Source organism: Notolepis coatsorum (genome assembly GCF_963971535.1).
Source record: "Notolepis coatsorum genome assembly, chromosome: 6".
NCBI classification, from domain to species: domain Eukaryota; kingdom Metazoa; phylum Chordata; class Actinopteri; order Aulopiformes; family Paralepididae; genus Notolepis; species Notolepis coatsorum.
The window spans coordinates 181,815,680-181,841,992 of record NC_140170.1 but is presented as its reverse complement, the minus strand read 5'-3'; the positions used below and the strand labels follow the sequence as shown (position 1 = coordinate 181,841,992).

At 42.1% G+C, this 26,313-nt stretch overlaps 11 protein-coding genes across 11 annotated transcripts; 3 read left to right on the top strand and 8 right to left on the bottom strand.

The window, feature by feature from the left end:
• Positions 1 to 679: 679 nt before the first annotated feature.
• LOC311230893 (histone H4) lies at positions 680 to 991 on the bottom strand (the record flags this gene model as incomplete). Its single annotated transcript, XM_084317282.1, has 1 exon — positions 680 to 991. The coding sequence occupies one exon, from the start codon at positions 989 to 991 to the stop codon at positions 680 to 682; it is 312 nt and encodes a 103-aa protein (XP_084173408.1).
• A 2,148-nt stretch (positions 992 to 3,139) lies between these two features.
• On the bottom strand, positions 3,140 to 3,514 carry LOC311230515 (histone H2B-like; the record flags this gene model as incomplete). The annotated part of the gene is made up of 1 exon (XM_084316809.1): positions 3,140 to 3,514. One exon carries the CDS (start codon positions 3,512 to 3,514, stop codon positions 3,140 to 3,142), a length of 375 nt encoding a protein of 124 aa, XP_084172935.1.
• Positions 3,515 to 4,681: 1,167 nt separating this feature from the next.
• LOC311229851 (histone H2A-like) lies at positions 4,682 to 6,076 on the bottom strand (the record flags this gene model as incomplete). The annotated part of the gene is made up of 2 exons (XM_084315924.1): positions 4,682 to 5,011; positions 6,014 to 6,076. 2 exons carry the CDS (start codon positions 6,074 to 6,076, stop codon positions 4,682 to 4,684), a joined length of 393 nt encoding a protein of 130 aa, XP_084172050.1.
• Positions 6,077 to 6,409: 333 nt separating this feature from the next.
• LOC311231260 (histone H3.2) lies at positions 6,410 to 6,820 on the top strand (the record flags this gene model as incomplete). Its single annotated transcript, XM_084317813.1, has 1 exon — positions 6,410 to 6,820. The coding sequence occupies one exon, from the start codon at positions 6,410 to 6,412 to the stop codon at positions 6,818 to 6,820; it is 411 nt and encodes a 136-aa protein (XP_084173939.1).
• A 4,333-nt stretch (positions 6,821 to 11,153) lies between these two features.
• On the bottom strand, positions 11,154 to 11,546 carry LOC311229850 (histone H2A-like; the record flags this gene model as incomplete). The annotated part of the gene is made up of 1 exon (XM_084315923.1): positions 11,154 to 11,546. One exon carries the CDS (start codon positions 11,544 to 11,546, stop codon positions 11,154 to 11,156), a length of 393 nt encoding a protein of 130 aa, XP_084172049.1.
• A 333-nt stretch (positions 11,547 to 11,879) lies between these two features.
• Positions 11,880 to 12,290, top strand: LOC311229849 (histone H3.2; the record flags this gene model as incomplete). Its single annotated transcript, XM_084315922.1, has 1 exon — positions 11,880 to 12,290. One exon carries the CDS (start codon positions 11,880 to 11,882, stop codon positions 12,288 to 12,290), a length of 411 nt encoding a protein of 136 aa, XP_084172048.1.
• Positions 12,291 to 15,053: 2,763 nt separating this feature from the next.
• Positions 15,054 to 15,659, bottom strand: LOC311229848 (histone H1-like; the record flags this gene model as incomplete). The annotated part of the gene is made up of 1 exon (XM_084315921.1): positions 15,054 to 15,659. The coding sequence occupies one exon, from the start codon at positions 15,657 to 15,659 to the stop codon at positions 15,054 to 15,056; it is 606 nt and encodes a 201-aa protein (XP_084172047.1).
• Positions 15,660 to 19,147: 3,488 nt separating this feature from the next.
• On the bottom strand, positions 19,148 to 19,459 carry LOC311230494 (histone H4; the record flags this gene model as incomplete). Its single annotated transcript, XM_084316783.1, has 1 exon — positions 19,148 to 19,459. One exon carries the CDS (start codon positions 19,457 to 19,459, stop codon positions 19,148 to 19,150), a length of 312 nt encoding a protein of 103 aa, XP_084172909.1.
• Positions 19,460 to 21,588: 2,129 nt separating this feature from the next.
• Positions 21,589 to 21,963, bottom strand: LOC311230112 (histone H2B-like; the record flags this gene model as incomplete). The annotated part of the gene is made up of 1 exon (XM_084316279.1): positions 21,589 to 21,963. The coding sequence occupies one exon, from the start codon at positions 21,961 to 21,963 to the stop codon at positions 21,589 to 21,591; it is 375 nt and encodes a 124-aa protein (XP_084172405.1).
• A 1,167-nt stretch (positions 21,964 to 23,130) lies between these two features.
• On the bottom strand, positions 23,131 to 23,514 carry LOC311231124 (histone H2A; the record flags this gene model as incomplete). Its single annotated transcript, XM_084317623.1, has 1 exon — positions 23,131 to 23,514. One exon carries the CDS (start codon positions 23,512 to 23,514, stop codon positions 23,131 to 23,133), a length of 384 nt encoding a protein of 127 aa, XP_084173749.1.
• Positions 23,515 to 23,847: 333 nt separating this feature from the next.
• On the top strand, positions 23,848 to 24,258 carry LOC311230240 (histone H3.2; the record flags this gene model as incomplete). Its single annotated transcript, XM_084316453.1, has 1 exon — positions 23,848 to 24,258. The coding sequence occupies one exon, from the start codon at positions 23,848 to 23,850 to the stop codon at positions 24,256 to 24,258; it is 411 nt and encodes a 136-aa protein (XP_084172579.1).
• Positions 24,259 to 26,313: the final 2,055 nt, after the last annotated feature.

Here is a 26,313-nt window from a genome sequence, read left to right as displayed (position 1 = left end):
ATATTACTACAAGGTCGCAAATAGACCTGCCGTCGAATCAATACCTTCATTAATTTACATAAACACATAGGAAGGCTTCTAAAGTCCCGTGGCCTCTAATGAGATCCTTGAACAGACACACCTTTTAAAAACTAATTGAACACACGCACTATGCACATACACAATAATTTACTATTTTATTTAATCTGATTTTGTTATCTTACCCATTGTTACCATTCTTTTATGCATTGTTGGGTCTGAGCTCGAAACACAATTATGTCATTAGCTGCAATGCCCCTGTATTGTGGTGTATTTGACAAAAATAACTTTAACTTGAATTTGAGATCCAGTTCAGTAGTGTCCATTTACAGTATTGCTCAGACCAGTGTCAAAAGAGCTAGTATCTTAAATGCATCTATATGTTCAGATCAAATAGCCACCCCTCATAACTAGGCTACTTCTCTTCTCAGGCTTAAGACATTTTTAATGGCCTGTATGCAATTTTCACGTCCTGTACAAGTCATAATATATATACTGCACAATATAGAATCGTCCAAAGCGACTAGGAGGCGTACATATCTAGCAGCTAAGGATGAATGTTATTCTGAGACGCAACATGGAATCGACTCAATTCTAGTAAGATGTGTGTGGCTCTGAAAAGAGCCTTTGGGTCTTGGGATAGTTTGGATTGAATATACGATTAGCCGCCGAAGCCGTACAGAGTGCGTCCCTGTCTCTTCAGAGCATAGACCACATCCATGGCTGTGACGGTCTTCCTCTTGGCGTGTTCGGTGTAGGTGACGGCGTCACGGATCACGTTCTCCAGGAAGACCTTCAGCACACCACGAGTCTCCTCGTAGATCAGACCAGAGATGCGCTTCACTCCACCGCGGCGCGCCAGGCGACGAATCGCGGGTTTGGTGATTCCCTGGATGTTGTCACGGAGAACTTTACGGTGACGCTTGGCGCCTCCTTTTCCGAGTCCCTTTCCTCCCTTTCCACGACCAGACATTTTCTTCTAGGATGCGTTCAAAACAAATGAAAAGAAGTAATGACAAACAAAGGCAAAGCCCTCTGAATATAAATACTCTCTGAGGACGTAAAAGAAGACTGAGATAGCGCGTCATGCTAGGCGTGGCCAAAAGCTGCAGCCCATAATAACCCTCCTTCTCACACACTTTTGACCATAGAACTGGTGTCACGTGATTGATTGATTGATTGATTGATTGATTGATTGATTGATTGATTGAAAACTTTATAAACAGATTGCAGAATGGGTACAATACAGTACAGCTCAATACACACAATTGTTAAGGGGATGCAGACCAGAGAAAGACTTTCGTCTTGTTTACATCAGGGTCCCCCATTTTCAGTTCATCAGGACATATATGACATACATGACATACAGTACTGCTACATCTATACATTTATGACATACCGGATTTGCAAATACAGTACTGTTTGTGATACAAAAAGAGTCCAGAAAAGGGAGTATATACATTTGACGTAAAAACTGTACATTGGAGGGGGTTGGGTGGGGTTGTGTGTGGGGGGGGGGGGGGGGGGGGGGTTGGGTAGGGAGGGGTTGGGGGGGGACCACTGTACAACTGTACAAGCAAAACTGTACATTGGGATATTGACAACCATACTAGGTAATTTACATTGGAGGGGGTTGGGGGAACACTACAGACAAGCAAAACTGTACATTGGAATATTGACAAAACCATACTAGGTAAATTACTGTACATTGGAGAGGGTTGGGTTAGGACATTTACAGGGGTGTAAATTCTAAGACATGTCTGGTTCATGAGTTCCTCGTGGCAGCTGGGTTCACATGGTTGCACTTATTCAATTTATCTATCCCATTAGTTTGCCCCAGATTCTTGTCTGGGGTCCATTTTGGTTGGTCTGCAATTGCTTTCCCGGTTTCCAAAATGGTTGATCAGTGTGGTCTGGTACTGTCCATGGTGCTGAAATAGCGCCATTTAGATTCACAGTGCCTAGTACAAGTAGTTCAAGTTTCAAGTTTTCTTTTATTTGCCATGTATAAAGTGCATGTACATTACAGTGAAATGCTTGGTTCTTTACGAGCCCCTGAGAATGTGCTTCAAGCAGTAAAATAAAAAGTAAGTAAAAGAGGAATAAAGACCCAACACTATACTGTACCATTGATATCATGGTTTTAAAATGGACTATACCATGTTATTAATGGTTATTAAGGGCAGATTCAGAGCACCTTGTGAAACATAAAAGCAACTATTGAGCATGGTGTGGTGTATCAGTGAATGCGTTGAAGTCCAAACCACAGGGGATGCCTGATGAGCAGAGTAACCTTTCAGCCAGATGTGGAGGCTGTGTATCCTGCTAAACATGGAGGGAGAAGGGACCGGAGAAGATCAGTATTGCTGAGGGTTACTTATGAAGTCAGATTTTAGACTTCTGATTGCTGGAGTTTGATGATGTCAGATGTCAACAATAACGTTATAAAAGGTTACTGTTATTATTGTAATAATGTATTTAACATACAAGGTTGTAAATTGTACAGAAATATACAGAGCTCATTATGATCAAATAATGAATATTATTTGCACATGTCTGTTGGAAATCATATCATAGGATGTGTGTTTGGCTATGGGGTAGTTAGTTAATCTGTTTCATTATAATTATATATGAGCCTGGAATGTATTATTTTTGGAATAGCATTTCCACTTTGAAAATGCTAAACTAATCAGTATCCATGTGCATTATAAAGACCAATAATGTATTATTGATCAGGGTTCTAATAAGGCAGGTGATATATTATTTTACAGTATAAACGTGATGTACAAGCTAGAAGTCTATCCAATCTAGCTACTTGTCAACAACCTAAAATCACAGGATTTTGACTAGTAAATATAATTTGCAACTTAATAGCCATCCAAACTATGATTACAGTTGTAAGTAATTTATTATTCAATAATTAAATATATAAAATGTCATCTCCCGACAGACACTCCTACCATAAAACTGTGCAAATAAAATGTAGGACATTTTGCAATACCCGGCACTCAACCACTTTGATGAACAGCGCGATCATCATGATAATAGGAATAACTCTCTCAGGACAGAGTGGGTGGCTCTTAAAAGAGCCTTTGGGTTAATCTTCAGTGAACAGGGTAGTTTACTTGGAGCTAGTGTACTTGGTCACAGCCTTGGTTCCCTCAGACACAGCGTGCTTCGCCAGCTCACCGGGCAGCAGCAGACGCACAGCGGTCTGGATCTCCCTGGAGGTGATGGTGCGACGCTTGTTGTAGAGAGCCAGGCGCGAGGCTTCTCCAGCGATGCGCTCGAAGATGTCGTTAACGAAGGAGTTCATGATCCCCATGGCCTTGGAGGAAACGCCGGTGTCGGGATGAACCTGCTTCAGGACTTTGTAAATGTAGATGGCATAACTCTCCTTCCTGGACTTTCTGCGCTTCTTGCCTCCCTTGGCAGCGGTCTTGGTGACGGCTTTCTTGGAGCCCTTCTTGGGCGCTGGCTTGGCTGGTTCAGGCATATTCTACGGCTTATCAGAATCGAATGGTGACGGTCGCTTATGGTTTCCTGCCTTATTTATAGGAGGTTGATGCAAATACTGCTGCGTGGCTTCTACGATACGATTGGTCGGGCGTGGCGCACGTGTGTAAAGCTAATAGAACATGCATTTCTCTCAGCATGGTTAAAAAGGAAATTATAAGAAAGTGTACACATTGACAATATTTTGGTTTATTATTTGGCAGTGCTGGGAAAAGTATTGAGCAAAAGTACAATACACTAATAGAATAGTCCTCAATTTAAAGTACTTCTTATTGAAATAGTTTCTTAATTCCATGTGGAACCAGGACATACATCCCTGCCAAAAAATAAACAGGATATAAGGAGCCAAACAAGGCAATTATAGTAGAAGCAAAACTCTTCTCCACATAAATATTCTATATGGAATTCCAAAAAAAATTATACAAAAACTACAGCTAGTTTCAATATCAACCTTATATCTAGAAAAACAGCTTCAGGCAGCAATGCTGCATTCTTTTGTCCAGATTTAGTCCAGAACTCCATTCCTGTTTTGTAGTTCTGTTAGAATTTCATAGCTGTAGTTTGGGGCAATACCAATGGAGAAAGTGAGTCATTCTTATACATGAAGTACTTCAAATTGGGCAAACTTCTAGTCAGTTATGTGTTACCATAACCCTTACCTATACTCTGAAAAGTTATACCACTCGTCAGTATGACTTAATACATAGTGTCTTTATAGTATACCTGTAACACATATACATCTGATATACTCCAGTTTAATCACTTTATCGATTCCTATTGCACTTTACTGTTACATTTGTACTGTTTAGACGCCAACTTATTTTCTTTGTACTGTATAACGACAATGGATTTAAACCTGAGGAAATGTATAACCATGCCTATGCGTTAAATGCACCGTCCTCTCGACACCTGTCATTGTTTTAGGGATGAACTGACTGAACTAGTATGACTGTCAAATGACCGTCTATACGGATTAGTCTTATTGTGACGTTATTCTAGTTTCATAAAGAATAATTATGTGTAGAAAAGCTTAGCTTCTACAATAATGACAAATTACAGTATAGGATGCAGAGTCATTGCCTTCTCGGTAATATGTGGGTGGCTCTGAAAAGAGCCTTTGTGGGGTTTGTCGAAGAGGCTAAATAATTTACTTCTTGGCAGCCTTCTCTGTCTTCTTTGGGAGCAGGACAGCCTGGATGTTGGGCAGCACACCACCCTGAGCGATGGTCACTCCTCCCAGAAGTTTGTTGAGCTCCTCGTCGTTACGCACGGCCAGCTGCAGATGGCGGGGGATGATACGACTCTTCTTGTTGTCACGGGCAGCGTTTCCAGCTAACTCTAGGATCTCAGCGGTCAGATATTCCAGCACAGCGGCCAAATAAACCGGGGCACCGGCTCCAACACGATGAGCATAGTTGCCTTTACGCAGCAGTCTGTGGACACGACCCACGGGGAACTGAAGCCCGGCACGAGACGAGTAGTGATGGGTCGGTCATGAGCGACTCGTTCATAAGAGCCGATTCATTGCCGTGAGCGTGAGTCGAATCGCTCACGTCTGGCAATGAGTCGGTTCACGCCCCCCCCCCCCCCCCCCCGGCATGCACAACAGACACACACAATGAACTCAACGGATATCGTCGATCGGGGGCTCAACTAGAGTCTGACACGTTTCTATGATAAACTGAATGAATAGACAGACATTGACACAGACAACTGAATGAATAGCATACTACTTATTTGGTTGTATAGGAGTCGAGTGGCGCTAATGAGTGTCTTTTGTCAAACAACAGTAGTCTATGAATAGGCTATGCTAACGTAACGTGATGCAAATATGCAATTGATCACTTGGCATGCTAACTGGGAGCATCACCTTTGTAAGTTGACTGGTTTGCACACCAATAATACAGTGCAATAATAGAATAGTAGAATAGATAGTAAAATTATGCAATAGAATGGCCAGAGTAAAATAGTGCTACAGTACAATCAACAGTCAGCGGGGTGTATTAGAAGGCTATGGTGAAGAGGTACGTTTTTAGCTTATTTCTGAAAATATTAAGATATCTAGCTTCCCTAATGTCCATAGGTAGTGTGTTCCATAACTTTGGTGCATAGTTAGCAAAGGCTGCATCCCTGATTTTCATCTAACATTGTAGATGATCGCAATGTTTATCCTTTGTATATAAGGAGGAGGACCTTGAAATCAATTCTAAATGTTACCGATGATTACTGATGTAAACAGGGGGATCCTGATGTAAACAAGACGAAAGTCTTTCTCTGGTCTGCATTCCCTTAACAATTGTATGTATAATTGTATGTAATTGTATAACATCGGCCAAATTTTTTTCATATTTTGGCTTACTCAACTTCCTCCGGAAGTGTCAATGATCCGTGAGCCGTGAGTCGCTTCCGTGAATCGGTTCTTTGCGGTGAGCGTGTATCGAATCGCTCACTCACTGAAATGATCCGTTTGGCACATCACTAGAGACGAGCGAGTCTTGGCCTTAGCTCTGGCCTTTCCTCCGGTCTTGCCTCTTCCAGACATGTTTATGGTTGTCTTTAGTTAAACTAATTTGAAAATGAATGCAGCGAGTTGGAGAGGCGCCTTTTATCTTCAGGCTTGTGTTTTCTCACCCAATCAGGAAAGACGTTTTCTTGGCGGTTTTTCCAAAAGACCAGTCCTCCAATAACCTCGTTCCCAGTTGTATCTCCGTGAAGTCCTCCAATAACCCTGTGAGGTGTAGGCGGAGTAACGACCTCACAGAGAGGAGACCAATCAGAAACTACTGCGCCTCCGCGTTAGTAATATAAGGCCAGAGTTTCTACACAGCAGCGTATTATTATTGTTGAAGTGAAGACTAAAACATTGTTTCTCATAATGGCCAGAACTAAGCAGACCGCACGTAAGTCCACCGGTGGCAAAGCCCCAAGGAAGCAGCTCGCCACCAAGGCTGCCCGTAAGAGCGCACCCGCTACCGGCGGCGTGAAGAAACCTCATCGTTACAGGCCCGGTACCGTGGCGCTGAGAGAGATCCGTCGTTACCAGAAGTCCACCGAGTTGTTGATCCGCAAGCTGCCTTTCCAGCGCCTGGTCAGAGAAATAGCCCAGGACTTCAAGACCGACCTGCGCTTCCAGAGCTCTGCTGTCATGGCTCTTCAGGAGGCCAGTGAGGCTTACCTGGTCGGTCTGTTTGAGGACACCAACCTGTGCGCCATCCACGCCAAGAGGGTGACCATCATGCCCAAAGACATCCAGCTGGCCCGCCGCATCCGTGGAGAGCGCGCTTAGATCGGCTTTTGTTTTCCTACATTCATAACCCAAAGGCTCTTTTAAGAGCCAACACCGTTATCATGAAAAGTACATTCCATTAACTCATTATTTCAATATGCCAGTTTTACTCAAATCATCACAATTCTGATAATACAAATATTTAGACTAGCATTTCCTGTTGGCTAAAGCGGAACAGACTGCAAATTGCCATATAACATTTATTGATCCCTTTGGGGATATTAGTTATCATAGCAGGAGGTGCATGTATTATAATACATACAGGTCACAGAATTATATTACAGTGGAGAAGTTAACATTTAATAAAAAGGCAGTGTAAACAATATACAATGTAATTAACTCTGGATATGGGCAACAAGGTTGTCCTCGTAGTAGGTTCGTCCGGGAACATGCTGCTTCATTTTGAGAAGCATCTTAGAAATGTGGGAACATAGGCCCTACATTTTGAGTGAAAAGAAAATCTGGGGCTGTGGGACCATAGGGCTGACCCTCATGATGCAACACATTACATTGACCTCGATAGGGAAATTCAAAGTTTTACAGTCGAGTAAAGTAGTTTGAATATGGTCATCTGTGTCTTGTGTGTTAATTACAGCTCAATGAAATAAGGTAGCAGTCCATAAGGCGACGTATTGCTATATTTTCATTTATATTTCATGGTGCTGTAATTAACAAGGATTTTCTCTCACTGGCAGATATACTGGTACAGGTATACGATTGGTTGAGAGGCTTTGTCGCACATTTCCCGCGCACAGGAAACTATTTGCGCGCAAAACCATAATAACCCAACTATATATTCTCTTAGCAAAACTCCATAGCCACACTTGATATTAAGCCAAGCAATAATCGACATGAAACTGCATTTTTCCAAGACAATGATTTTGTGCACCTTGATAGCTCTCTTGGTGACATCTGTCACTGCTTTGACTTACAACATATATACACACACACACACACCTTCATACACATCTGTCTGTACATACAGTTGCATAATCCTTTTTACATGTATTTGGCATAACTTTTAATCATGGAAATGCCAGTATACATTTATAAGGTGAGAGATGTTTTCTGATGGTGCTGAGTCGTCTCCATGAGCAGGTTTCCTCTTGTTTGGGTTATTACTGATCATAAACAGATGACACAGACCGGCATGGTCTCACCATGAGCTACATGTATCGGTACCTCACTGTGGTACAAGATAATAATACAAGTATGACTCTGACAACATAGTATGTTTCATTCCTTGAGCTATTTCTTCTGAATGTATCAAAAATGTAGCTGGCAACCTACTGCACCACATTCTAAGATACTTTACTTCACAATGAGTTGAGCCCTAACAATAGAGGCCTGTATATCTGACCTATAGGCTGTTCTGTTTCTTCCAGTATGGCTGCCTGTAACCGTTGGTAACCACTTTCAAAAGAAAATGCCTAATTTGTGTGCAGTGGTAGTCGGTAAAACACTTCTGAAAAGCATGATATTACTGTTCCGTTGTGACTTCTTTATAACATTCAGTAATAAGACACAACACTATGTGTTGATATGATCATCTATACATATAATTTATACATAGCAACCATTCCATTGCCTTTACTACACAAACATTCCGTGCAAGGCCTCTTTTGTGGAAATGCAGAACATGTTGATGTGGTGCGTTTATGTTTGGTGATATGATGATTCATTATGAATCTACTATGTCTATTTAAACTATTGAAATATACTTTAAATAGACCAATGCAGTTATTATTTATTGTGCTAAGTGTTCAGTGTAGCAGACTTGAATCAGAAACACAGCAGACCAGCAATGCCCAAAAAGCATGTATTGTCAACAAGCATGCAGCAGTCTAAAGTACACAACAAACTAGCCCCCCCCAAAGGAAAATGTAGCTACGCTTCTTGTGTGAGTTATGAAATGTTTTGCAACATTAATTAATTAAATGTTAGCTGTAATTAATATAGGCCACGTGAAACCTTCCTCTAATCTAAGGTGGTGATCATCCCTCATACGAAGTCGAGGTGACCCACGCTACAGGCCACCAGCAACAGTGTGTTTACCAACACCGGAAAAGCATCAATTTAAAACAAAACGCCTCACCCCAGATTACTAATCTTGCTCCCAGTCTCTAGTCAGGTAGCTCGGCTCGCTGGAAACGAGATTATGTCGGATTATAATGCAATCTAAAGAATTGTGAGACATAAATAACAGAGAAAGGTATAGCTGCGCACCATGGTGAAGGCGCAAATTGGTGGTGTGAAGCGTCCACAAACACACCAGGGGTCTCCAAATGGTTTGATTCTGATGGCACATATTTCTGCTTGCTGACCCTTTTGGCGTTAAATTCCTGCAATATTCATAGTTGTGTATTTGAGCTCTTTTTTGGCGAGGAGAAAACACAAGCGGCAGAGCATTTTGGCAGCACAGAGGAGGACAGGGTGGGTTGAGTCTACATGGCTCTCATGTAGTGTTTAAGACCAGCCCTCTGACTGAGCTTCAATATCATAATTCTACTTGTGTTGAATCTGAGACAGAACGAGAGAAGATGGCAGAAGTCGCTCCAGCTCCAGCTCCCGCCGCTCCGGCTAAGGCCGTTAAGAAGAAGGCAGCTCCCAAACCCAAGAAGGCAGGTCCCAGCGTCAGTGACCTGGTCGTCGAGGCAGTATCTGCTTCTAAAGAGAGGAGCGGTGTGTCTCTGGCTGCCGTAAAGAAGGCTCTGGCTGCCGGCGGCTATGACGTGGACAAGAACAAGGCCCGCGTTAAGACCGCTGTCAAGAGTCTGGTGACAAAGGGAACCCTGGTCCAGGTCAAGGGTACCGGAGCCTCCGGCTCTTTCAAGATCAACAAGGCTGAGGTTAAAGCCAAAAAGCCTGCAAAGAAAGTCGCTCCGAAAGCCAAGAAGCCAGCAGCCAAGAAACCTGTCGTGGCCAAAAAGCCCGCTAAGGCAGCAACGAAGAAGCCTGCTGCCGCCAAGAAGTCTCCCAAGAAAGTCAAGAAGGTAGCGGCCAAGAGCCCCAAGAAGGTAGCGGCCAAGAGCCCCAAGAAGGTAGCGGCCAAGAGTCTCAAGAAGGTAGTGGCCAAGAGTCCCAAGAAGGTGACAAAGCCTCCTGCGTCCAAGAAGGCCCCAGCTAAGAAGGCTGCCAAGCCAATAGCAGCTAAGAGGGGAGCTCCCAAGAAGAGATAAGCGTTTAAACAGAACGTTGTCTTTAATTCAACAAAAGGCTCTTTTAAGAGCCACCCACCACTTTCATGAAAAGCAATATTGTACTCTCGTGTGTGGAGTGATGGCGGCTTATCGAAGTATACAACTTAGTATTACTTATGGGATGGTTGATTTCCACGAGTTACTTCCAGCACGGCAACAAAGCAAACGCAACTTTATATATTATGGAGAATATACCACAAAAAACTATAAAATATAGATCAGATATAGGTTCTTAATTGGAGAATGTTGATATTAAGTCCGGTTTGATTATTAGGTCCTACTAACGCAGAAACTTTACCGCAACGAGTTGAGCCCTTTATTGTGGAAATACATAAATTGCCATCATTATGGTGCATTTATGTCCGTGCGTAAATGACCGCTATGACACTATTGGAATGACTACGGTGATGGCCCATTAGTGGACACACAGCACATTATTGTAATTTTATTTATTCAGACTGGTTTGGATCATATGTTGGCACATAATTATGTTTCCCACTACCTCACATTAAATATCTACACAACCATTATATTATACAAAAGGCTCTTTTATGGACCCCCACTATTTATATGAAACAGGCACGGCTACAAAACACGACTTGTAGTTCTACCCATTTATTTATTATGTGATTAGTGATCCAGACCAGCAACATTGGCAGGTAAAGAAAATGGTCTGAACGAGTCGCACCGCTTCAGACAGTTTACGAGTTGAGCCCCAACAATTGTGGAAATACAAATTGCTGTCATTATGTCAATTTATGTTCGTGCATGCTGTAATCTGTATATAGAACCCTTACTATTTATGTTTCTCAGTTCAAATGAATCATCACTTGACCGCTATGACATGCAATTTATAATTTTACATTATATCGTTAAGACTTCAAAACAGGGGAAAAAAACTGCAGACAAACACATTAACTTCTAAACAGCACTGTACACGTGTACCCATTAGTGAACACGGTCAAATGTTATGCATTACGCGTTTATAGTCTTACATTTATGTCCGAGGTAGCGAGACAACGTAAGTTACACAAACAAATTGTATTTTGACAAACGGAAATATTGCATTTTCAAGAAGAGGTGGGTGGCTCTGAAAAGAGCCTTTGTGGGGTTTGTCGAAGAGGCTAAATCGTTTACTTCTTGGCAGGCTTAGCAGCCTTCTCCGTCTTCTTTGGGAGCAGGACAGCCTGGATGTTGGGCAGCACACCACCCTGAGCGATGGTCACTCCTCCCAGCAGTCTGTTGAGCTCCTCGTCGTTACGCACGGCCAGCTGCAGATGGCGGGGGATGATACGACTCTTCTTGTTGTCACGGGCAGCGTTTCCAGCCAACTCCAGGATCTCAGCGGTCAGATATTCCAGCACAGCCGCCAGATAAACCGGGGCACCGGCTCCAACACGATGAGCATAGTTGCCTTTACGCAGCAGTCTGTGGACACGACCCACGGGGAACTGAAGCCCGGCACGAGAGGAGCGAGTCTTGGACTTAACTCTGGCCTTTCCTCCGGTCTTTCCTCTTCCAGACATGTTTATAATTCTCTTTAGCTAAACAAGTTAGACAATGAATGCAGCGAGTTGGAGAGTCGCGTTTTATTTTCGGGCTTGTGTTTTCTCACCCAATCAGGAAAGACGTTTTCTTGGCGGTTTTTCCAAAAGACCAGTCCTCCAATAACGTCGTTCCCAGTTGTATCTCCGTGAAGTCCTCCAATAACCCTGTGAGGTGTAGGCGGAGTAACGAGCTCACAGAGAGGAGACCAATCAGAAACTACTGCGCCTCCGCGTTAGTAATATAAGGCCAGAGTTTCTACACAGCAGCGTATTATTCTTGTTGAAGTGAAGACTGAAACATAGTTTCTCATAATGGCCAGAACTAAGCAGACCGCTCGTAAGTCCACCGGTGGCAAAGCCCCAAGGAAGCAGCTCGCCACCAAGGCTGCCCGTAAGAGCGCACCGGCTACCGGCGGCGTGAAGAAACCTCATCGTTACAGGCCCGGTACCGTGGCGCTGAGAGAGATCCGTCGTTACCAGAAGTCCACCGAGTTGTTGATCCGCAAGTTGCCTTTCCAGCGCCTGGTCAGAGAAATCGCCCAGGACTTCAAGACTGACCTGCGCTTCCAGAGCTCTGCTGTCATGGCTCTTCAGGAGGCCAGTGAGGCTTATCTGGTCGGTCTGTTTGAGGACACCAACCTGTGCGCCATCCACGCCAAGAGGGTGACCATCATGCCCAAAGACATCCAGCTGGCCCGCCGCATCCGTGGAGAGCGAGCTTAAATCGACCTGTTGACTAGTTGTCCCCCTAAAGGCTCTTTTAAGAGCCACCTCAATAATCATGAATGAGCCCAGTTTCCTCATTTTAACTATGTTCTGAGTCCACGTGGATGAAGTTGGTGATATGTAATACGTTCGTTTGATGGCCATCGTAGCTGATTGATTGAAAAGTTTAACGGATTGCAGAATGGGTACAGTACAGCTCAATACATACAATTGTTAAGGGGATGCAGACCAGAGAAAGACTTCAGTCTTGTTTACATCAGGGTCCCCCATTTTCAATTCATATAATCAATACCAAGTAACCAGAATTATGATTGTTTATTTCCAGTCATTGTCTACAGACAAATCAAAAACTCATGTGTGGACTCTCAAAAGGAAAAGAAAAAATGACAAATGCACATATTCAAATCAAGCTCACACACAAAATCCAAACTCAATGACTGAAAAAAGGAATTGGCTGAAGCACATGCTTATATTTGCCTATCCTTTACAATTCTTAAAAACTAAATATACTTTAGAGACAAAATTAAAATATGTTGGAAGATGTGTTTTTTTTCTTTAAGAGAAAAACATAAGATAAATTAATGTTTGATGTTTTACTCAACTGTACTCCCGAATTGTTTTATTCATAACTTGACTGCAAAACGTAATATTGAAGTCATACATTCATATTCAGAACCCTGATCCATTAGTTCATCTGCTGACTAGTAATAAATATGACCTATATGGTTAAAAATAAATACAATCCGGATTATCATTGTTTGCTCGGGAGCCTTGTCTGGAGTTCATTTTGGTTGAGCCTGCATGCTTTCCCCATTTCCAAAATGGCTTCGTCAGTGTGGTCCGGTACTGTCCATGGTGCTGAAATAGCAACATTTACATTCGACGTTGAGAGCATTCCAGCCAAAATCTATTTGAGATCAGATTAGTTTAAAATGAATTGTCATTATACAGCACAAGTATAGTACAACGGAAACAAATTGGTGCCTAACTAGAGTACAAATGTAACAATAAAGTGCAATAGGATTAAACTGGAGTATATATATAAATGACTAGTGCTGATCAGATGAGTGTTACAGGTATAAAAGACACTATGGTAGTAAGTCATACTGACCAGTGCAAGGTAAAGATATATATATATATATATATATATATATATATATATATATATATATATATATATATATATATATATATATATATATATATATATATATATATATAAGGTATATAAAAAGATGATATGCAGGTGTATTCAGACAGAAGTGGATATATATATACTATGCATGCAGTGTATGCAGCATTATTGTACATGCTATCACACAAGAGTTACATGTGTAGAATATAGTTTGTGGTTGGTGATTACAGTGTAAGGCAGTAGGAAACAGAGTTCAGAGTTTGAACAGTATGGATGACATATCCTAGAGTATAGGATATTAACTATTCATTTAACTGACTAGAAGTTAGCCAATATGAAGTACCTTATGTATATAAGTATGACTCTGTCTCCATTGTTATTGCCCCAAACTACAGCTATGTAATTCTAACAGAACTACAAGACAGCAATGGAGTTCTGGACTAAATCACAGTCATTAAAAAATAATGCAGCAATGCTTCCTGTTAAAACCTGCTTTTCTAGATAGAAGATTGATATTGAAACCAAAATTGTATTATGTGTCTGATTAGCACTAATACTAATTTATACATGTACTCCAGTTTAATCACTTATACATTGTATTTTGCACTTTACTTTTGTATTTGCACTGAAGTTATTTTTGTTGTACTGTACTTGCCCTGTACGATGACAATACATTTTAATCTTAAAAAAAGACAGTCAGGCGTCTTTGAGAGGGTTCCAGGTGGTACCCCAGCAAAATTAGCGTTAATTTCACTGTAATTTAACTGACTAGAAGTTAGCCCATTATGAGGTACAGTATATATCATAATTAATATTATGATCATGTGTTTTACTTTCTCCATTATTATTGTCCAAACTACAGCTATGAAATTCTAACATAACTACAGGACAGCAATAGAGTTCTGGACTAAATCAGTTATTCAAAATAATGCAGCAATGCTGCCTGTTAAAAGATGATTTTCTAGATATAACATTGACATTGAAACTAGCTGTAGTTGTTGTATAAACAAGGATGGAACTTTAAAGGGGAAACGAAGAAATTTATTTTGCACATTAACTCACTAACGTCCTAAAACTGTTTTGCACACATTCATTTAGTTTGAGTTATTGGGAGTACATTTGTTTGAATACCATTGGGGACATTGAATCCTTGTGTTAATTACTGCTCAATGCAAATAAAGGCAGCAGTCCATATAAAACAAGGTGTCATTCATTGTGTGCACAATACATCAGATTGTATTTAGGTTAAATGCTTCTTAATTAATATGTTCTGGTATGTATAGCAGTATCTTCTAGACTGATATTAATAACAGGAACATAATTACATTCAATGTTAAATCGCATCGATTTAGATTTAAGTGTATCTAAATTATGTTTTATTCTTCTGGACTGGAATCGACTCATCTTCCAGAATATAAATCAAATGATGCAGTAACTGAACACTAAGCTCTACTTAACTGGTGATGCTGCAATTTATCCAGGACACAAACATGTGACTTAGTAGATTTGCTTGTATCCACTATTAAACAATGCATTTATACAAGGGGGTGTGCCATTTCAGGGATAGTAGTGGTTGGCTCTAAAAAGAGCCTTTTGTGTGTTTTAGACAGTAAAGCTTAAGATCTTCACTTCCTCTTGCCTGCTGTCCTCGTGGGCTTCGCTGCTTTGGGCTTGGCAGCCTTCTTCGCGGGGGCTTTCTTGGCTGCGGGCTTCTTCACTGCCTTATTGGGGCTCTTGGCTGCCACCTTCTTGGGGCTCTTAGCTGCCACCTTCTTGGGGCTCTTGGCTTTGACTGCAGGCTTCTTTGCCTTCTTTGGAGACTTCTTAGCGGCAGGCTTTTTAGCAACAACCTTCTTAGCCGCAGCAGGTTTCTTCACTGGCGCTTTCTTAGCTTTCGGAGCTGCTTTTTTGGCGGGCTTCTTGGCTTCAGCCTTGTTGATTTTGAAGGAGCCGGAGGCACCGGTACCCTTGAGCTGGACAAGAGTGCCCTTTAACACCAAGCTCTTCACAGCGGTCTTCACACGTGAATTATTCTTCTCCACGTCGTAGCCACCGGCAGCCAGAGCCTTCTTTACCGCAGCCAGGGACACGCCGCTCCTCTCTTTAGAGGCAGATACGGCCCCGAGGACGAGTTCTGCGGCGCTGGGACCTGATGCCTTCTTCGGCTTGGAGGCAGCTTTCTTCCTGGGGACTTTAGCCGGAGCGGCAGCGGCTGGAGCGACTTCTGACATAGTTCTCTTCTATCGTCGATCAACACGAAATGCAACAAATAGTCCGAGCTGACTGGTAGTGGAGCTGGGACAGGGGGCTGGTCTTAAATACTACATGAGAGCCATGCAGACTCAACCCACCCTGTCTACAACTCTGCAGCTGAAAAGCTCTGCTACTTGTGTTTTCTTCTCGCCAAAACGGGCTAAAATACAAACGTGGGAACATAGTTGAAATCTAACACCCAATGGGTCAGTTAGCACAAGCATGTCCCATTAGAATAAAACCATCTGGAGAGCCGTGGTTAGTTTGGACACGTTCCAGCGCTCTCCTTTCCGTCGTCACATGGTGCAGTGAGCAGCAACTTGTCTCAGTATTTTGCTTTTTAAATGGTTTAAATGTCATTATAATCCAGTCAGTACTCGTTCCCCGGTGAGTCGAGCTGCCTGGTGATGGACTGGCAGTAAAACAAGGCATCTGGTGTCATGCTTTTGGTTATAAACTTGTACTTTCTCAGTGCTGGTAAACACAGTCATTGCTGGCGTTGGCATGATATGTGTTACCTCGTCTTCTGTGGAAGATTACCACTTCTGTGGAAGGCTTTATGTAGCTCATGATGAATTAAATCTACAGTTACTTTTATGAAGATTAAAAAAAAAATACACAAGGAAGGTACAATGTATCTTTCCTTTTGGGAGAGACTCGCCTATTAAAGCCCAGACGGAATGCTTAACAATGAAAAAAATCTGTTTCAATTACATGTCAATAGTAATAATAGGCACAAGTTAGCTAGTAATAAAGCATACGAGTCATAATAATAACAGCTGGCGCAACAGGGGGAATAAAACGTGTCACGCTGTGACCATAGTCATCCCAACGGTGCTAATGCAGTCATTGCGCGTAATTACGCATGCACATTATGACTACATTTCAATATCTTTCCAATTGATAGGACTCAGTTGGTTGTTGCAAAGGGTATTTTGCACTGTTGTGAAGTATGGTAGTCTGTCTGCTACATGTTATATTGTCCTCTCTGGTAAACAAGAATACCCTGAAGACTCTGGCAGGAGCACTCATTCAAGGGTACTACGACTATGCTTGCACCTCACGGTACCAAAGCACCTCAAAGGCGCTAAAAACAAGATTACAAATATCACAAAACAAACTGGTCAGACTACTACTTGACCTTACTCCTAGAACCCACCTCACCCCTGCCCACTTTGACTACCTAGGATGGTTTAGGGGCCTTTCTCACTCAGGTATTGGGATCAAATCACCGCCCCGGGGCACGGGGGGGGGAGTGTTCTCACTCACCCCTTTTGGGATGCGAAACGGCGCTGATTCGTTTTAAGCGTTCGTTCGTGTCAAGCGTTTTTAATATAACCCACCCCCTTTCCTCACAAATGGAACTAGTGTTGTGGAGTCCGCTTTGACCGTTTTCCAGGGTTAGCAGCTATCGCTAGTTAGCTTAGCCCTAATGGATACCTTGGTTAGCAGCTATCGTTAGTTAGCTTAGCCCTAATGGATACCTTGGTTATCAGCTATCGCTAGTTAGCTTAGCCCTAATGGATACCTTGGTTAGCAGCTATCGCTAGTTAGCTTAGCCCTAATGGATACCTTGGTTAGCAGCTATCGTTAGCTGCTGCTAACGATAGCTCATTGCTCGTGTCAATTAAATTGCATGTTATTAAATGTCCGCGCTGGTCTGTCTAATGAAATTACAACCGCAACATTGTATCGCACTGTACAGCCCTGGTTGTAGGCTAATGTTTTACTATTTTTTTTATCCAATTTGTATGGATTAATTTAGGAGTGAAATCACCACTCGCAAGCTTGCCCCCAGATATTATTTTAAACTCGCACAGACAAAATTAGGGCGCAATTTGCAATCATCTCATCGCAGTGTACAGCCCTGTACGGGAGGCTGCAATTCTAAACTGGCCACCGTAAATGGCCAAACCCCCCCCACCCCCTCCTAATAGACAGTCTCCTCCCCTCCGTATATATTATCTCCCCACCGTATGTATATCTCTCTCCCACCCCCTCCTACAGTCTCCTCCCCACCGTATGTATATTTCTCTCCCACCCACCCACCCCCTCCTAATGTACAGTCTCCTCCCCATGATATGTATATACTGTCAGGATCTATGGGTAACAGTACTGTATATTTGCATATCATATATGTCACAAATGTAACAGTACTATGTACCTGTATGTCATGTATGTCCCTATGCCATAAATGTCATGTATGTTGTGTAATGTCATAAATGTCACTATGAATTGAAAATGGGGGACCCTGATGTAAACAAGACAAACGTCTTTCTCTGGTCTGCATCCCCTTAACAATTGTATGTATTGAGCCGTACTGTATTGTACCCATTCTGCAATCTGTTAAATAAAGTTTTCATTTATTAACTATTTCACTTGAGGATGCTGCGATGTAAAAGTTATACACAGAGTGGTACAGAGGTAGACGAGTTGCAGGTGTGTAAAAACTGAATGCTGTGTACAGCAAATACATTATTTCCACCCCTGAAAATACGCTGTATCTTCTATTTATTAAGCTCCTATTACTGCATATTCTGCACAGCAGTGACAATTCTGATATTCTATTTGTGATCCTTGCCTCATTGCATTTAATTAAACATCACCTACAGTCTCATCACAGAAGGCAGTTATACTTGTTTAACCATCCTGTTTACAACCTTCCTGTCAAATATTTGCTTTCTTTTATCATTAATTCCACCACATACGTCTGTGGTGTTTCATGTAAAATCTGACTAGATAGAAGACTATAATACAGTATATTACTACAAGGTCGCAAATAGACCTGCCGTCGAATCAATACCTTCATTCATTTACATAAACACATAGGAAGGCTTCTAAAGTCCCGTGGCCTCTAATGAGATCCTTGAACAGACACACCTTTTAAAAACGAATTGAACACACGCACTATGCACATACACTTATATGTAAGACACTTTCTGTAAATAATTTACTATTTTATTTAATCTGATTTTATGTTATCTTACCCATTGTTACCATTCTTTTATGCATTGTTGGGTCTGAGCTCGAAACACAATTGTGTCATTAGCTGCAATGCCCCTGTATTGTAGTGTATTTGACAAAAATAACTTTAACTTGAATTTGAGATCCAGTTCAGTAGTGTCCATTTACAGTATTGCTCAGACCAGTGTCAAAAGAGCTAGTATCTTAAATGCATCTATATGTTCAGATGAAATAGCCACCCCTCATAACTAGGCTACTTCTCTTCTCAGGCTTAAGACATTTTTAATGGCCTGTATGCAATTTTCACGTCCTGTACAAGTCATAATATATAGGCTACTGCACAATATAGAATCGTCCAAAGCGACTAGGAGGCGTACATATCTAGCAGCTAAGGATGAATGTTATTCTGAGACGCAACATGGAATCGACTCAATTCTAGTAAGATGTGTGTGGCTCTGAAAAGAGCCTTTGGGTCTTGGGATAGTTTGGATTGAATATACGATTAGCCGCCGAAGCCGTACAGAGTGCGTCCCTGTCTCTTCAGAGCATAGACCACATCCATGGCTGTGACGGTCTTCCTCTTGGCGTGTTCGGTGTAGGTGACGGCATCACGGATCACGTTCTCCAGGAAGACCTTCAGCACACCACGAGTCTCCTCGTAGATCAGACCAGAGATGCGCTTCACTCCACCGCGGCGCGCCAGGCGACGAATCGCGGGTTTGGTGATTCCCTGGATGTTGTCACGGAGAACTTTACGGTGACGCTTGGCGCCTCCTTTTCCGAGTCCCTTTCCTCCCTTTCCACGACCAGACATTTTCTTCTGGGATGAGTTCTAAACAAATGAAAAGAAGCAATGACGAACAAAGGCAAAGCCCTCTGAATATAAATACTCTCTGAGGACGTAAAAGAAGACTGAGATAGCGCGTCATGCTAGGCGTGGCCAAAAGCTGCAGCCCATAATAACCCTCCTTCTCACACACTTTTGACCATAGAACTGGTGTCACGTGATTGATTGATGATTGATTGATTGATTGAAAACTTTATAAACAGATTGCAGAATGGGTACAATACAGTACAGCTCAATACACACAATTGTTAAGGGGATGCAGACCAGAGAAAGACTTTCATCTTGTTTACATCAGGGTCCCCCATTTTCAGTTCATCAGGACATATATGACATACATGACATACAGTACTGCTACATCTATACATTTATGACATACCGGATTTGCAAATACAGTACTGTTTGTGATACAAAAAGAGTCCAGAAAAGGGAGTATATACATTTGACGTAAAAACTGTACATTGGAGGGGGTTGGGTGGGGTTGTGTGTGGGGGGGGGGGGGGGGGGGGTTGGGTAGGGAGGGGTTGGGGGGGGACCACTGTACAACTGTACAAGCAAAACTGTACATTGGGATATTGACAACCATACTAGGTAATTTACATTGGAGGGGGTTGGGGGAACACTACAGACAAGCAAAACTGTACATTGGAATATTGACAAAACCATACTAGGTAAATTACTGTACATTGGAGAGGGTTGGGTTAGGACATTTACAGGGGTGTAAATTCTAAGACATGTCTGGTTCATGAGTTCCTCGTGGCAGCTGGGTTCACATGGTTGCACTTATTCAATTTATCTATCCCATTAGTTTGCCCCAGATTCTTGTCTGGGGTCCATTTTGGTTGGTCTGCAATTGCTTTCCCGGTTTCCAAAATGGTTGATCAGTGTGGTCTGGTACTGTCCATGGTGCTGAAATAGCGCCATTTAGATTCACAGTGCCTAGTACAAGTAGTTCAAGTTTCAAGTTTTCTTTTATTTGCCATGTATAAAGTGCATGTACATTACAGTGAAATGCTTGGTTCTTTACGAGCCCCTGAGAATGTGCTTCAAGCAGTAAAATAAAAAGTAAGTAAAAGAGGAATAAAGACCCAACACTATACTGTACCATTGATATCATGGTTTTAAAATGGACTATACCATGTTATTAATGGTTATTAAGGGCAGATTCAGAGCACCTTGTGAAACATAAAAGCAACTATTGAGCATGGTGTGGTGTATCAGTGAATGCGTTGAAGTCCAAACCACAGGGGATGCCTGATGAGCAGAGTAACCTTTCAGCCAGATGTGGAGGCTGTGTATCCTGCTAAACATGGAGGGAGAAGGGACCGGAGAAGATCAGTATTGCTGAGGGTTACTTATGAAGTCAGATTTTAGACTTCTGATTGCTGGAGTTTGATGATGTCAGATGTCAACAATAACGTTATAAAAGGTTACTGTTATTATTGTAATAATGTATTTAACATACAAGGTTGTAAATTGTACAGAAATATACAGAGCTCATTATGATCAAATAATGAATATTATTTGCACATGTCTGTTGGAAATCATATCATAGGATGTGTGTTTGGCTATGGGGTAGTTAGTTAATCTGTTTCATTATAATTATATATGAGCCTGGAATGTATTATTTTTGGAATAGCATTTCCACTTTGAAAATGCTAAACTAATCAGTATCCATGTGCATTATAAAGACCAATAATGTATTATTGATCAGGGTTCTAATAAGGCAGGTGATATATTATTTTACAGTATAAACGTGATGTACAAGCTAGAAGTCTATCCAATCTAGCTACTTGTCAACAACCTAAAATCACAGGATTTTGACTAGTAAATATAATTTGCAACTTAATAGCCATCCAAACTATGATTACAGTTGTAAGTAATTTATTATTCAATAATTAAATATATAAAATGTCATCTCCCGACAGACACTCCTACCATAAAACTGTGCAAATAAAATGTAGGACATTTTGCAATACCCGGCACTCAACCACTTTGATGAACAGCGCGATCATCATGATAATAGGAATAACTCTCTCAGGACAGAGTGGGTGGCTCTTAAAAGAGCCTTTGGGTTAATCTTCAGTGAACAGGGTAGTTTACTTGGAGCTAGTGTACTTGGTCACAGCCTTGGTTCCCTCAGACACAGCGTGCTTCGCCAGCTCACCGGGCAGCAGCAGACGCACAGCGGTCTGGATCTCCCTGGAGGTGATGGTGCGACGCTTGTTGTAGAGAGCCAGGCGCGAGGCTTCTCCAGCGATGCGCTCGAAGATGTCGTTAACGAAGGAGTTCATGATCCCCATGGCCTTGGAGGAAACGCCGGTGTCGGGATGAACCTGCTTCAGGACTTTGTAAATGTAGATGGCATAACTCTCCTTCCTGGACTTTCTGCGCTTCTTGCCTCCCTTGGCAGCGGTCTTGGTGACGGCTTTCTTGGAGCCCTTCTTGGGCGCTGGCTTGGCTGGTTCAGGCATATTCTACGGCTTATCAGAATCGAATGGTGACGGTCGCTTATGGTTTCCTGCCTTATTTATAGGAGGTTGATGCAAATACTGCTGCGTGGCTTCTACGATACGATTGGTCGGGCGTGGCGCACGTGTGTAAAGCTAATAGAACATGCATTTCTCTCAGCATGGTTAAAAAGGAAATTATAAGAAAGTGTACACATTGACAATATTTTGGTTTATTATTTGGCAGTGCTGGGAAAAGTATTGAGCAAAAGTACAATACACTAATAGAATAGTCCTCAATTTAAAGTACTTCTTATTGAAATAGTTTCTTAATTCCATGTGGAACCAGGACATACATCCCTGCCAAAAAATAAACAGGATATAAGGAGCCAAACAAGGCAATTATAGTAGAAGCAAAACTCTTCTCCACATAAATATTCTATATGGAATTCCAAAAAAAATTATACAAAAACTACAGCTAGTTTCAATATCAACCTTATATCTAGAAAAACAGCTTCAGGCAGCAATGCTGCATTCTTTTGTCCAGATTTAGTCCAGAACTCCATTCCTGTTTTGTAGTTCTGTTAGAATTTCATAGCTGTAGTTTGGGGCAATACCAATGGAGAAAGTGAGTCATTCTTATACATGAAGTACTTCAAATTGGGCAAACTTCTAGTCAGTTATGTGTTACCATAACCCTTACCTATACTCTGAAAAGTTATACCACTCGTCAGTATGACTTAATACATAGTGTCTTTATAGTATACCTGTAACACATATACATCTGATATACTCCAGTTTAATCACTTTATCGATTCCTATTGCACTTTACTGTTACATTTGTACTGTTTAGACGCCAACTTATTTTCTTTGTACTGTATAACGACAATGGATTTAAACCTGAGGAAATGTATAACCATGCCTATGCGTTAAATGCACCGTCCTCTCGACACCTGTCATTGTTTTAGGGATGAACTGACTGAACTAGTATGACTGTCAAATGACCGTCTATACGGATTAGTCTTATTGTGACGTTATTCTAGTTTCATAAAGAATAATTATGTGTAGAAAAGCTTAGCTTCTACAATAATGACAAATTACAGTATAGGATGCAGAGTCATTGCCTTCTCGGTAATATGTGGGTGGCTCTGAAAAGAGCCTTTGTGGGGTTTGTCGAAGAGGCTAAATAATTTACTTCTTGGCAGCCTTCTCTGTCTTCTTTGGGAGCAGGACAGCCTGGATGTTGGGCAGCACACCACCCTGAGCGATGGTCACTCCTCCCAGAAGTTTGTTGAGCTCCTCGTCGTTACGCACGGCCAGCTGCAGATGGCGGGGGATGATACGACTCTTCTTGTTGTCACGGGCAGCGTTTCCAGCTAACTCTAGGATCTCAGCGGTCAGATATTCCAGCACAGCGGCCAAATAAACCGGGGCACCGGCTCCAACACGATGAGCATAGTTGCCTTTACGCAGCAGTCTGTGGACACGACCCACGGGGAACTGAAGCCCGGCACGAGACGAGCGAGTCTTGGCCTTAGCTCTGGCCTTTCCTCCGGTCTTGCCTCTTCCAGACATGTTTATGGTTGTCTTTAGTTAAACTAATTTGAAAATGAATGCAGCGAGTTGGAGAGGCGCCTTTTATCTTCAGGCTTGTGTTTTCTCACCCAATCAGGAAAGACGTTTTCTTGGCGGTTTTTCCAAAAGACCAGTCCTCCAATAACCTCGTTCCCAGTTGTATCTCCGTGAAGTCCTCCAATAACCCTGTGAGGTGTAGGCGGAGTAACGACCTCACAGAGAGGAGACCAATCAGAAACTACTGCGCCTCCGCGTTAGTAATATAAGGCCAGAGTTTCTACACAGCAGCGTATTATTATTGTTGAAGTGAAGACTAAAACATTGTTTCTCATAATGGCCAGAACTAAGCAGACCGCACGTAAGTCCACCGGTGGCAAAGCCCCAAGGAAGCAGCTCGCCACCAAGGCTGCCCGTAAGAGCGCACCCGCTACCGGCGGCGTGAAGAAACCTCATCGTTACAGGCCCGGTACCGTGGCGCTGAGAGAGATCCGTCGTTACCAGAAGTCCACCGAGTTGTTGATCCGCAAGCTGCCTTTCCAGCGCCTGGTCAGAGAAATAGCCCAGGACTTCAAGACCGACCTGCGCTTCCAGAGCTCTGCTGTCATGGCTCTTCAGGAGGCCAGTGAGGCTTACCTGGTCGGTCTGTTTGAGGACACCAACCTGTGCGCCATCCACGCCAAGAGGGTGACCATCATGCCCAAAGACATCCAGCTGGCCCGCCGCATCCGTGGAGAGCGCGCTTAGATCGGCTTTTGTTTTCCTACATTCATAACCCAAAGGCTCTTTTAAGAGCCAACACCGTTATCATGAAAAGTACATTCCATTAACTCATTATTTCAATATGCCAGTTTTACTCAAATCATCACAATTCTGATAATACAAATATTTAGACTAGCATTTCCTGTTGGCTAAAGCGGAACAGACTGCAAATTGAAAAGAAAATCTGGGGCTGTGGGACCATAGGGCTGACCCTCATGATGCAACACATTACATTGACCTCGATAGGGAAATTCAAAGTTTTACAGTCGAGTAAAGTAGTTTGAATATGGTCATCTGTGTCTTGTGTGTTAATTACAGCTCAATGAAATAAGGTAGCAGTCCATAAGGCGACGTATTGCTATATTTTCATTTATATTTCATGGTGCTGTAATTAACAAGGATTTTCTCTCACTGGCAGATATACTGGTACAGGTATACGATTGGTTGAGAGGCTTTGTCGCACATTTCCCGCGCACAGGAAACTATTTGCGCGCAAAACCATAATAACCCAACTATATATTCTCTTAGCAAAACTCCATAGCCACACTTGATATTAAGCCAAGCAATAATCGACATGAAACTGCATTTTTCCAAGACAATGATTTTGTGCACCTTGATAGCTCTCTTGGTGACATCTGTCACTGCTTTGACTTACAACATATATACACACACACACACACCTTCATACACATCTGTCTGTACATACAGTTGCATAATCCTTTTTACATGTATTTGGCATAACTTTTAATCATGGAAATGCCAGTATACATTTATAAGGTGAGAGATGTTTTCTGATGGTGCTGAGTCGTCTCCATGAGCAGGTTTCCTCTTGTTTGGGTTATTACTGATCATAAACAGATGACACAGACCGGCATGGTCTCACCATGAGCTACATGTATCGGTACCTCACTGTGGTACAAGATAATAATACAAGTATGACTCTGACAACATAGTATGTTTCATTCCTTGAGCTATTTCTTCTGAATGTATCAAAAATGTAGCTGGCAACCTACTGCACCACATTCTAAGATACTTTACTTCACAATGAGTTGAGCCCTAACAATAGAGGCCTGTATATCTGACCTATAGGCTGTTCTGTTTCTTCCAGTATGGCTGCCTGTAACCGTTGGTAACCACTTTCAAAAGAAAATGCCTAATTTGTGTGCAGTGGTAGTCGGTAAAACACTTCTGAAAAGCATGATATTACTGTTCCGTTGTGACTTCTTTATAACATTCAGTAATAAGACACAACACTATGTGTTGATATGATCATCTATACATATAATTTATACATAGCAACCATTCCATTGCCTTTACTACACAAACATTCCGTGCAAGGCCTCTTTTGTGGAAATGCAGAACATGTTGATGTGGTGCGTTTATGTTTGGTGATATGATGATTCATTATGAATCTACTATGTCTATTTAAACTATTGAAATATACTTTAAATAGACCAATGCAGTTATTATTTATTGTGCTAAGTGTTCAGTGTAGCAGACTTGAATCAGAAACACAGCAGACCAGCAATGCCCAAAAAGCATGTATTGTCAACAAGCATGCAGCAGTCTAAAGTACACAACAAACTAGCCCCCCCCAAAGGAAAATGTAGCTACGCTTCTTGTGTGAGTTATGAAATGTTTTGCAACATTAATTAATTAAATGTTAGCTGTAATTAATATAGGCCACGTGAAACCTTCCTCTAATCTAAGGTGGTGATCATCCCTCATACGAAGTCGAGGTGACCCACGCTACAGGCCACCAGCAACAGTGTGTTTACCAACACCGGAAAAGCATCAATTTAAAACAAAACGCCTCACCCCAGATTACTAATCTTGCTCCCAGTCTCTAGTCAGGTAGCTCGGCTCGCTGGAAACGAGATTATGTCGGATTATAATGCAATCTAAAGAATTGTGAGACATAAATAACAGAGAAAGGTATAGCTGCGCACCATGGTGAAGGCGCAAATTGGTGGTGTGAAGCGTCCACAAACACACCAGGGGTCTCCAAATGGTTTGATTCTGATGGCACATATTTCTGCT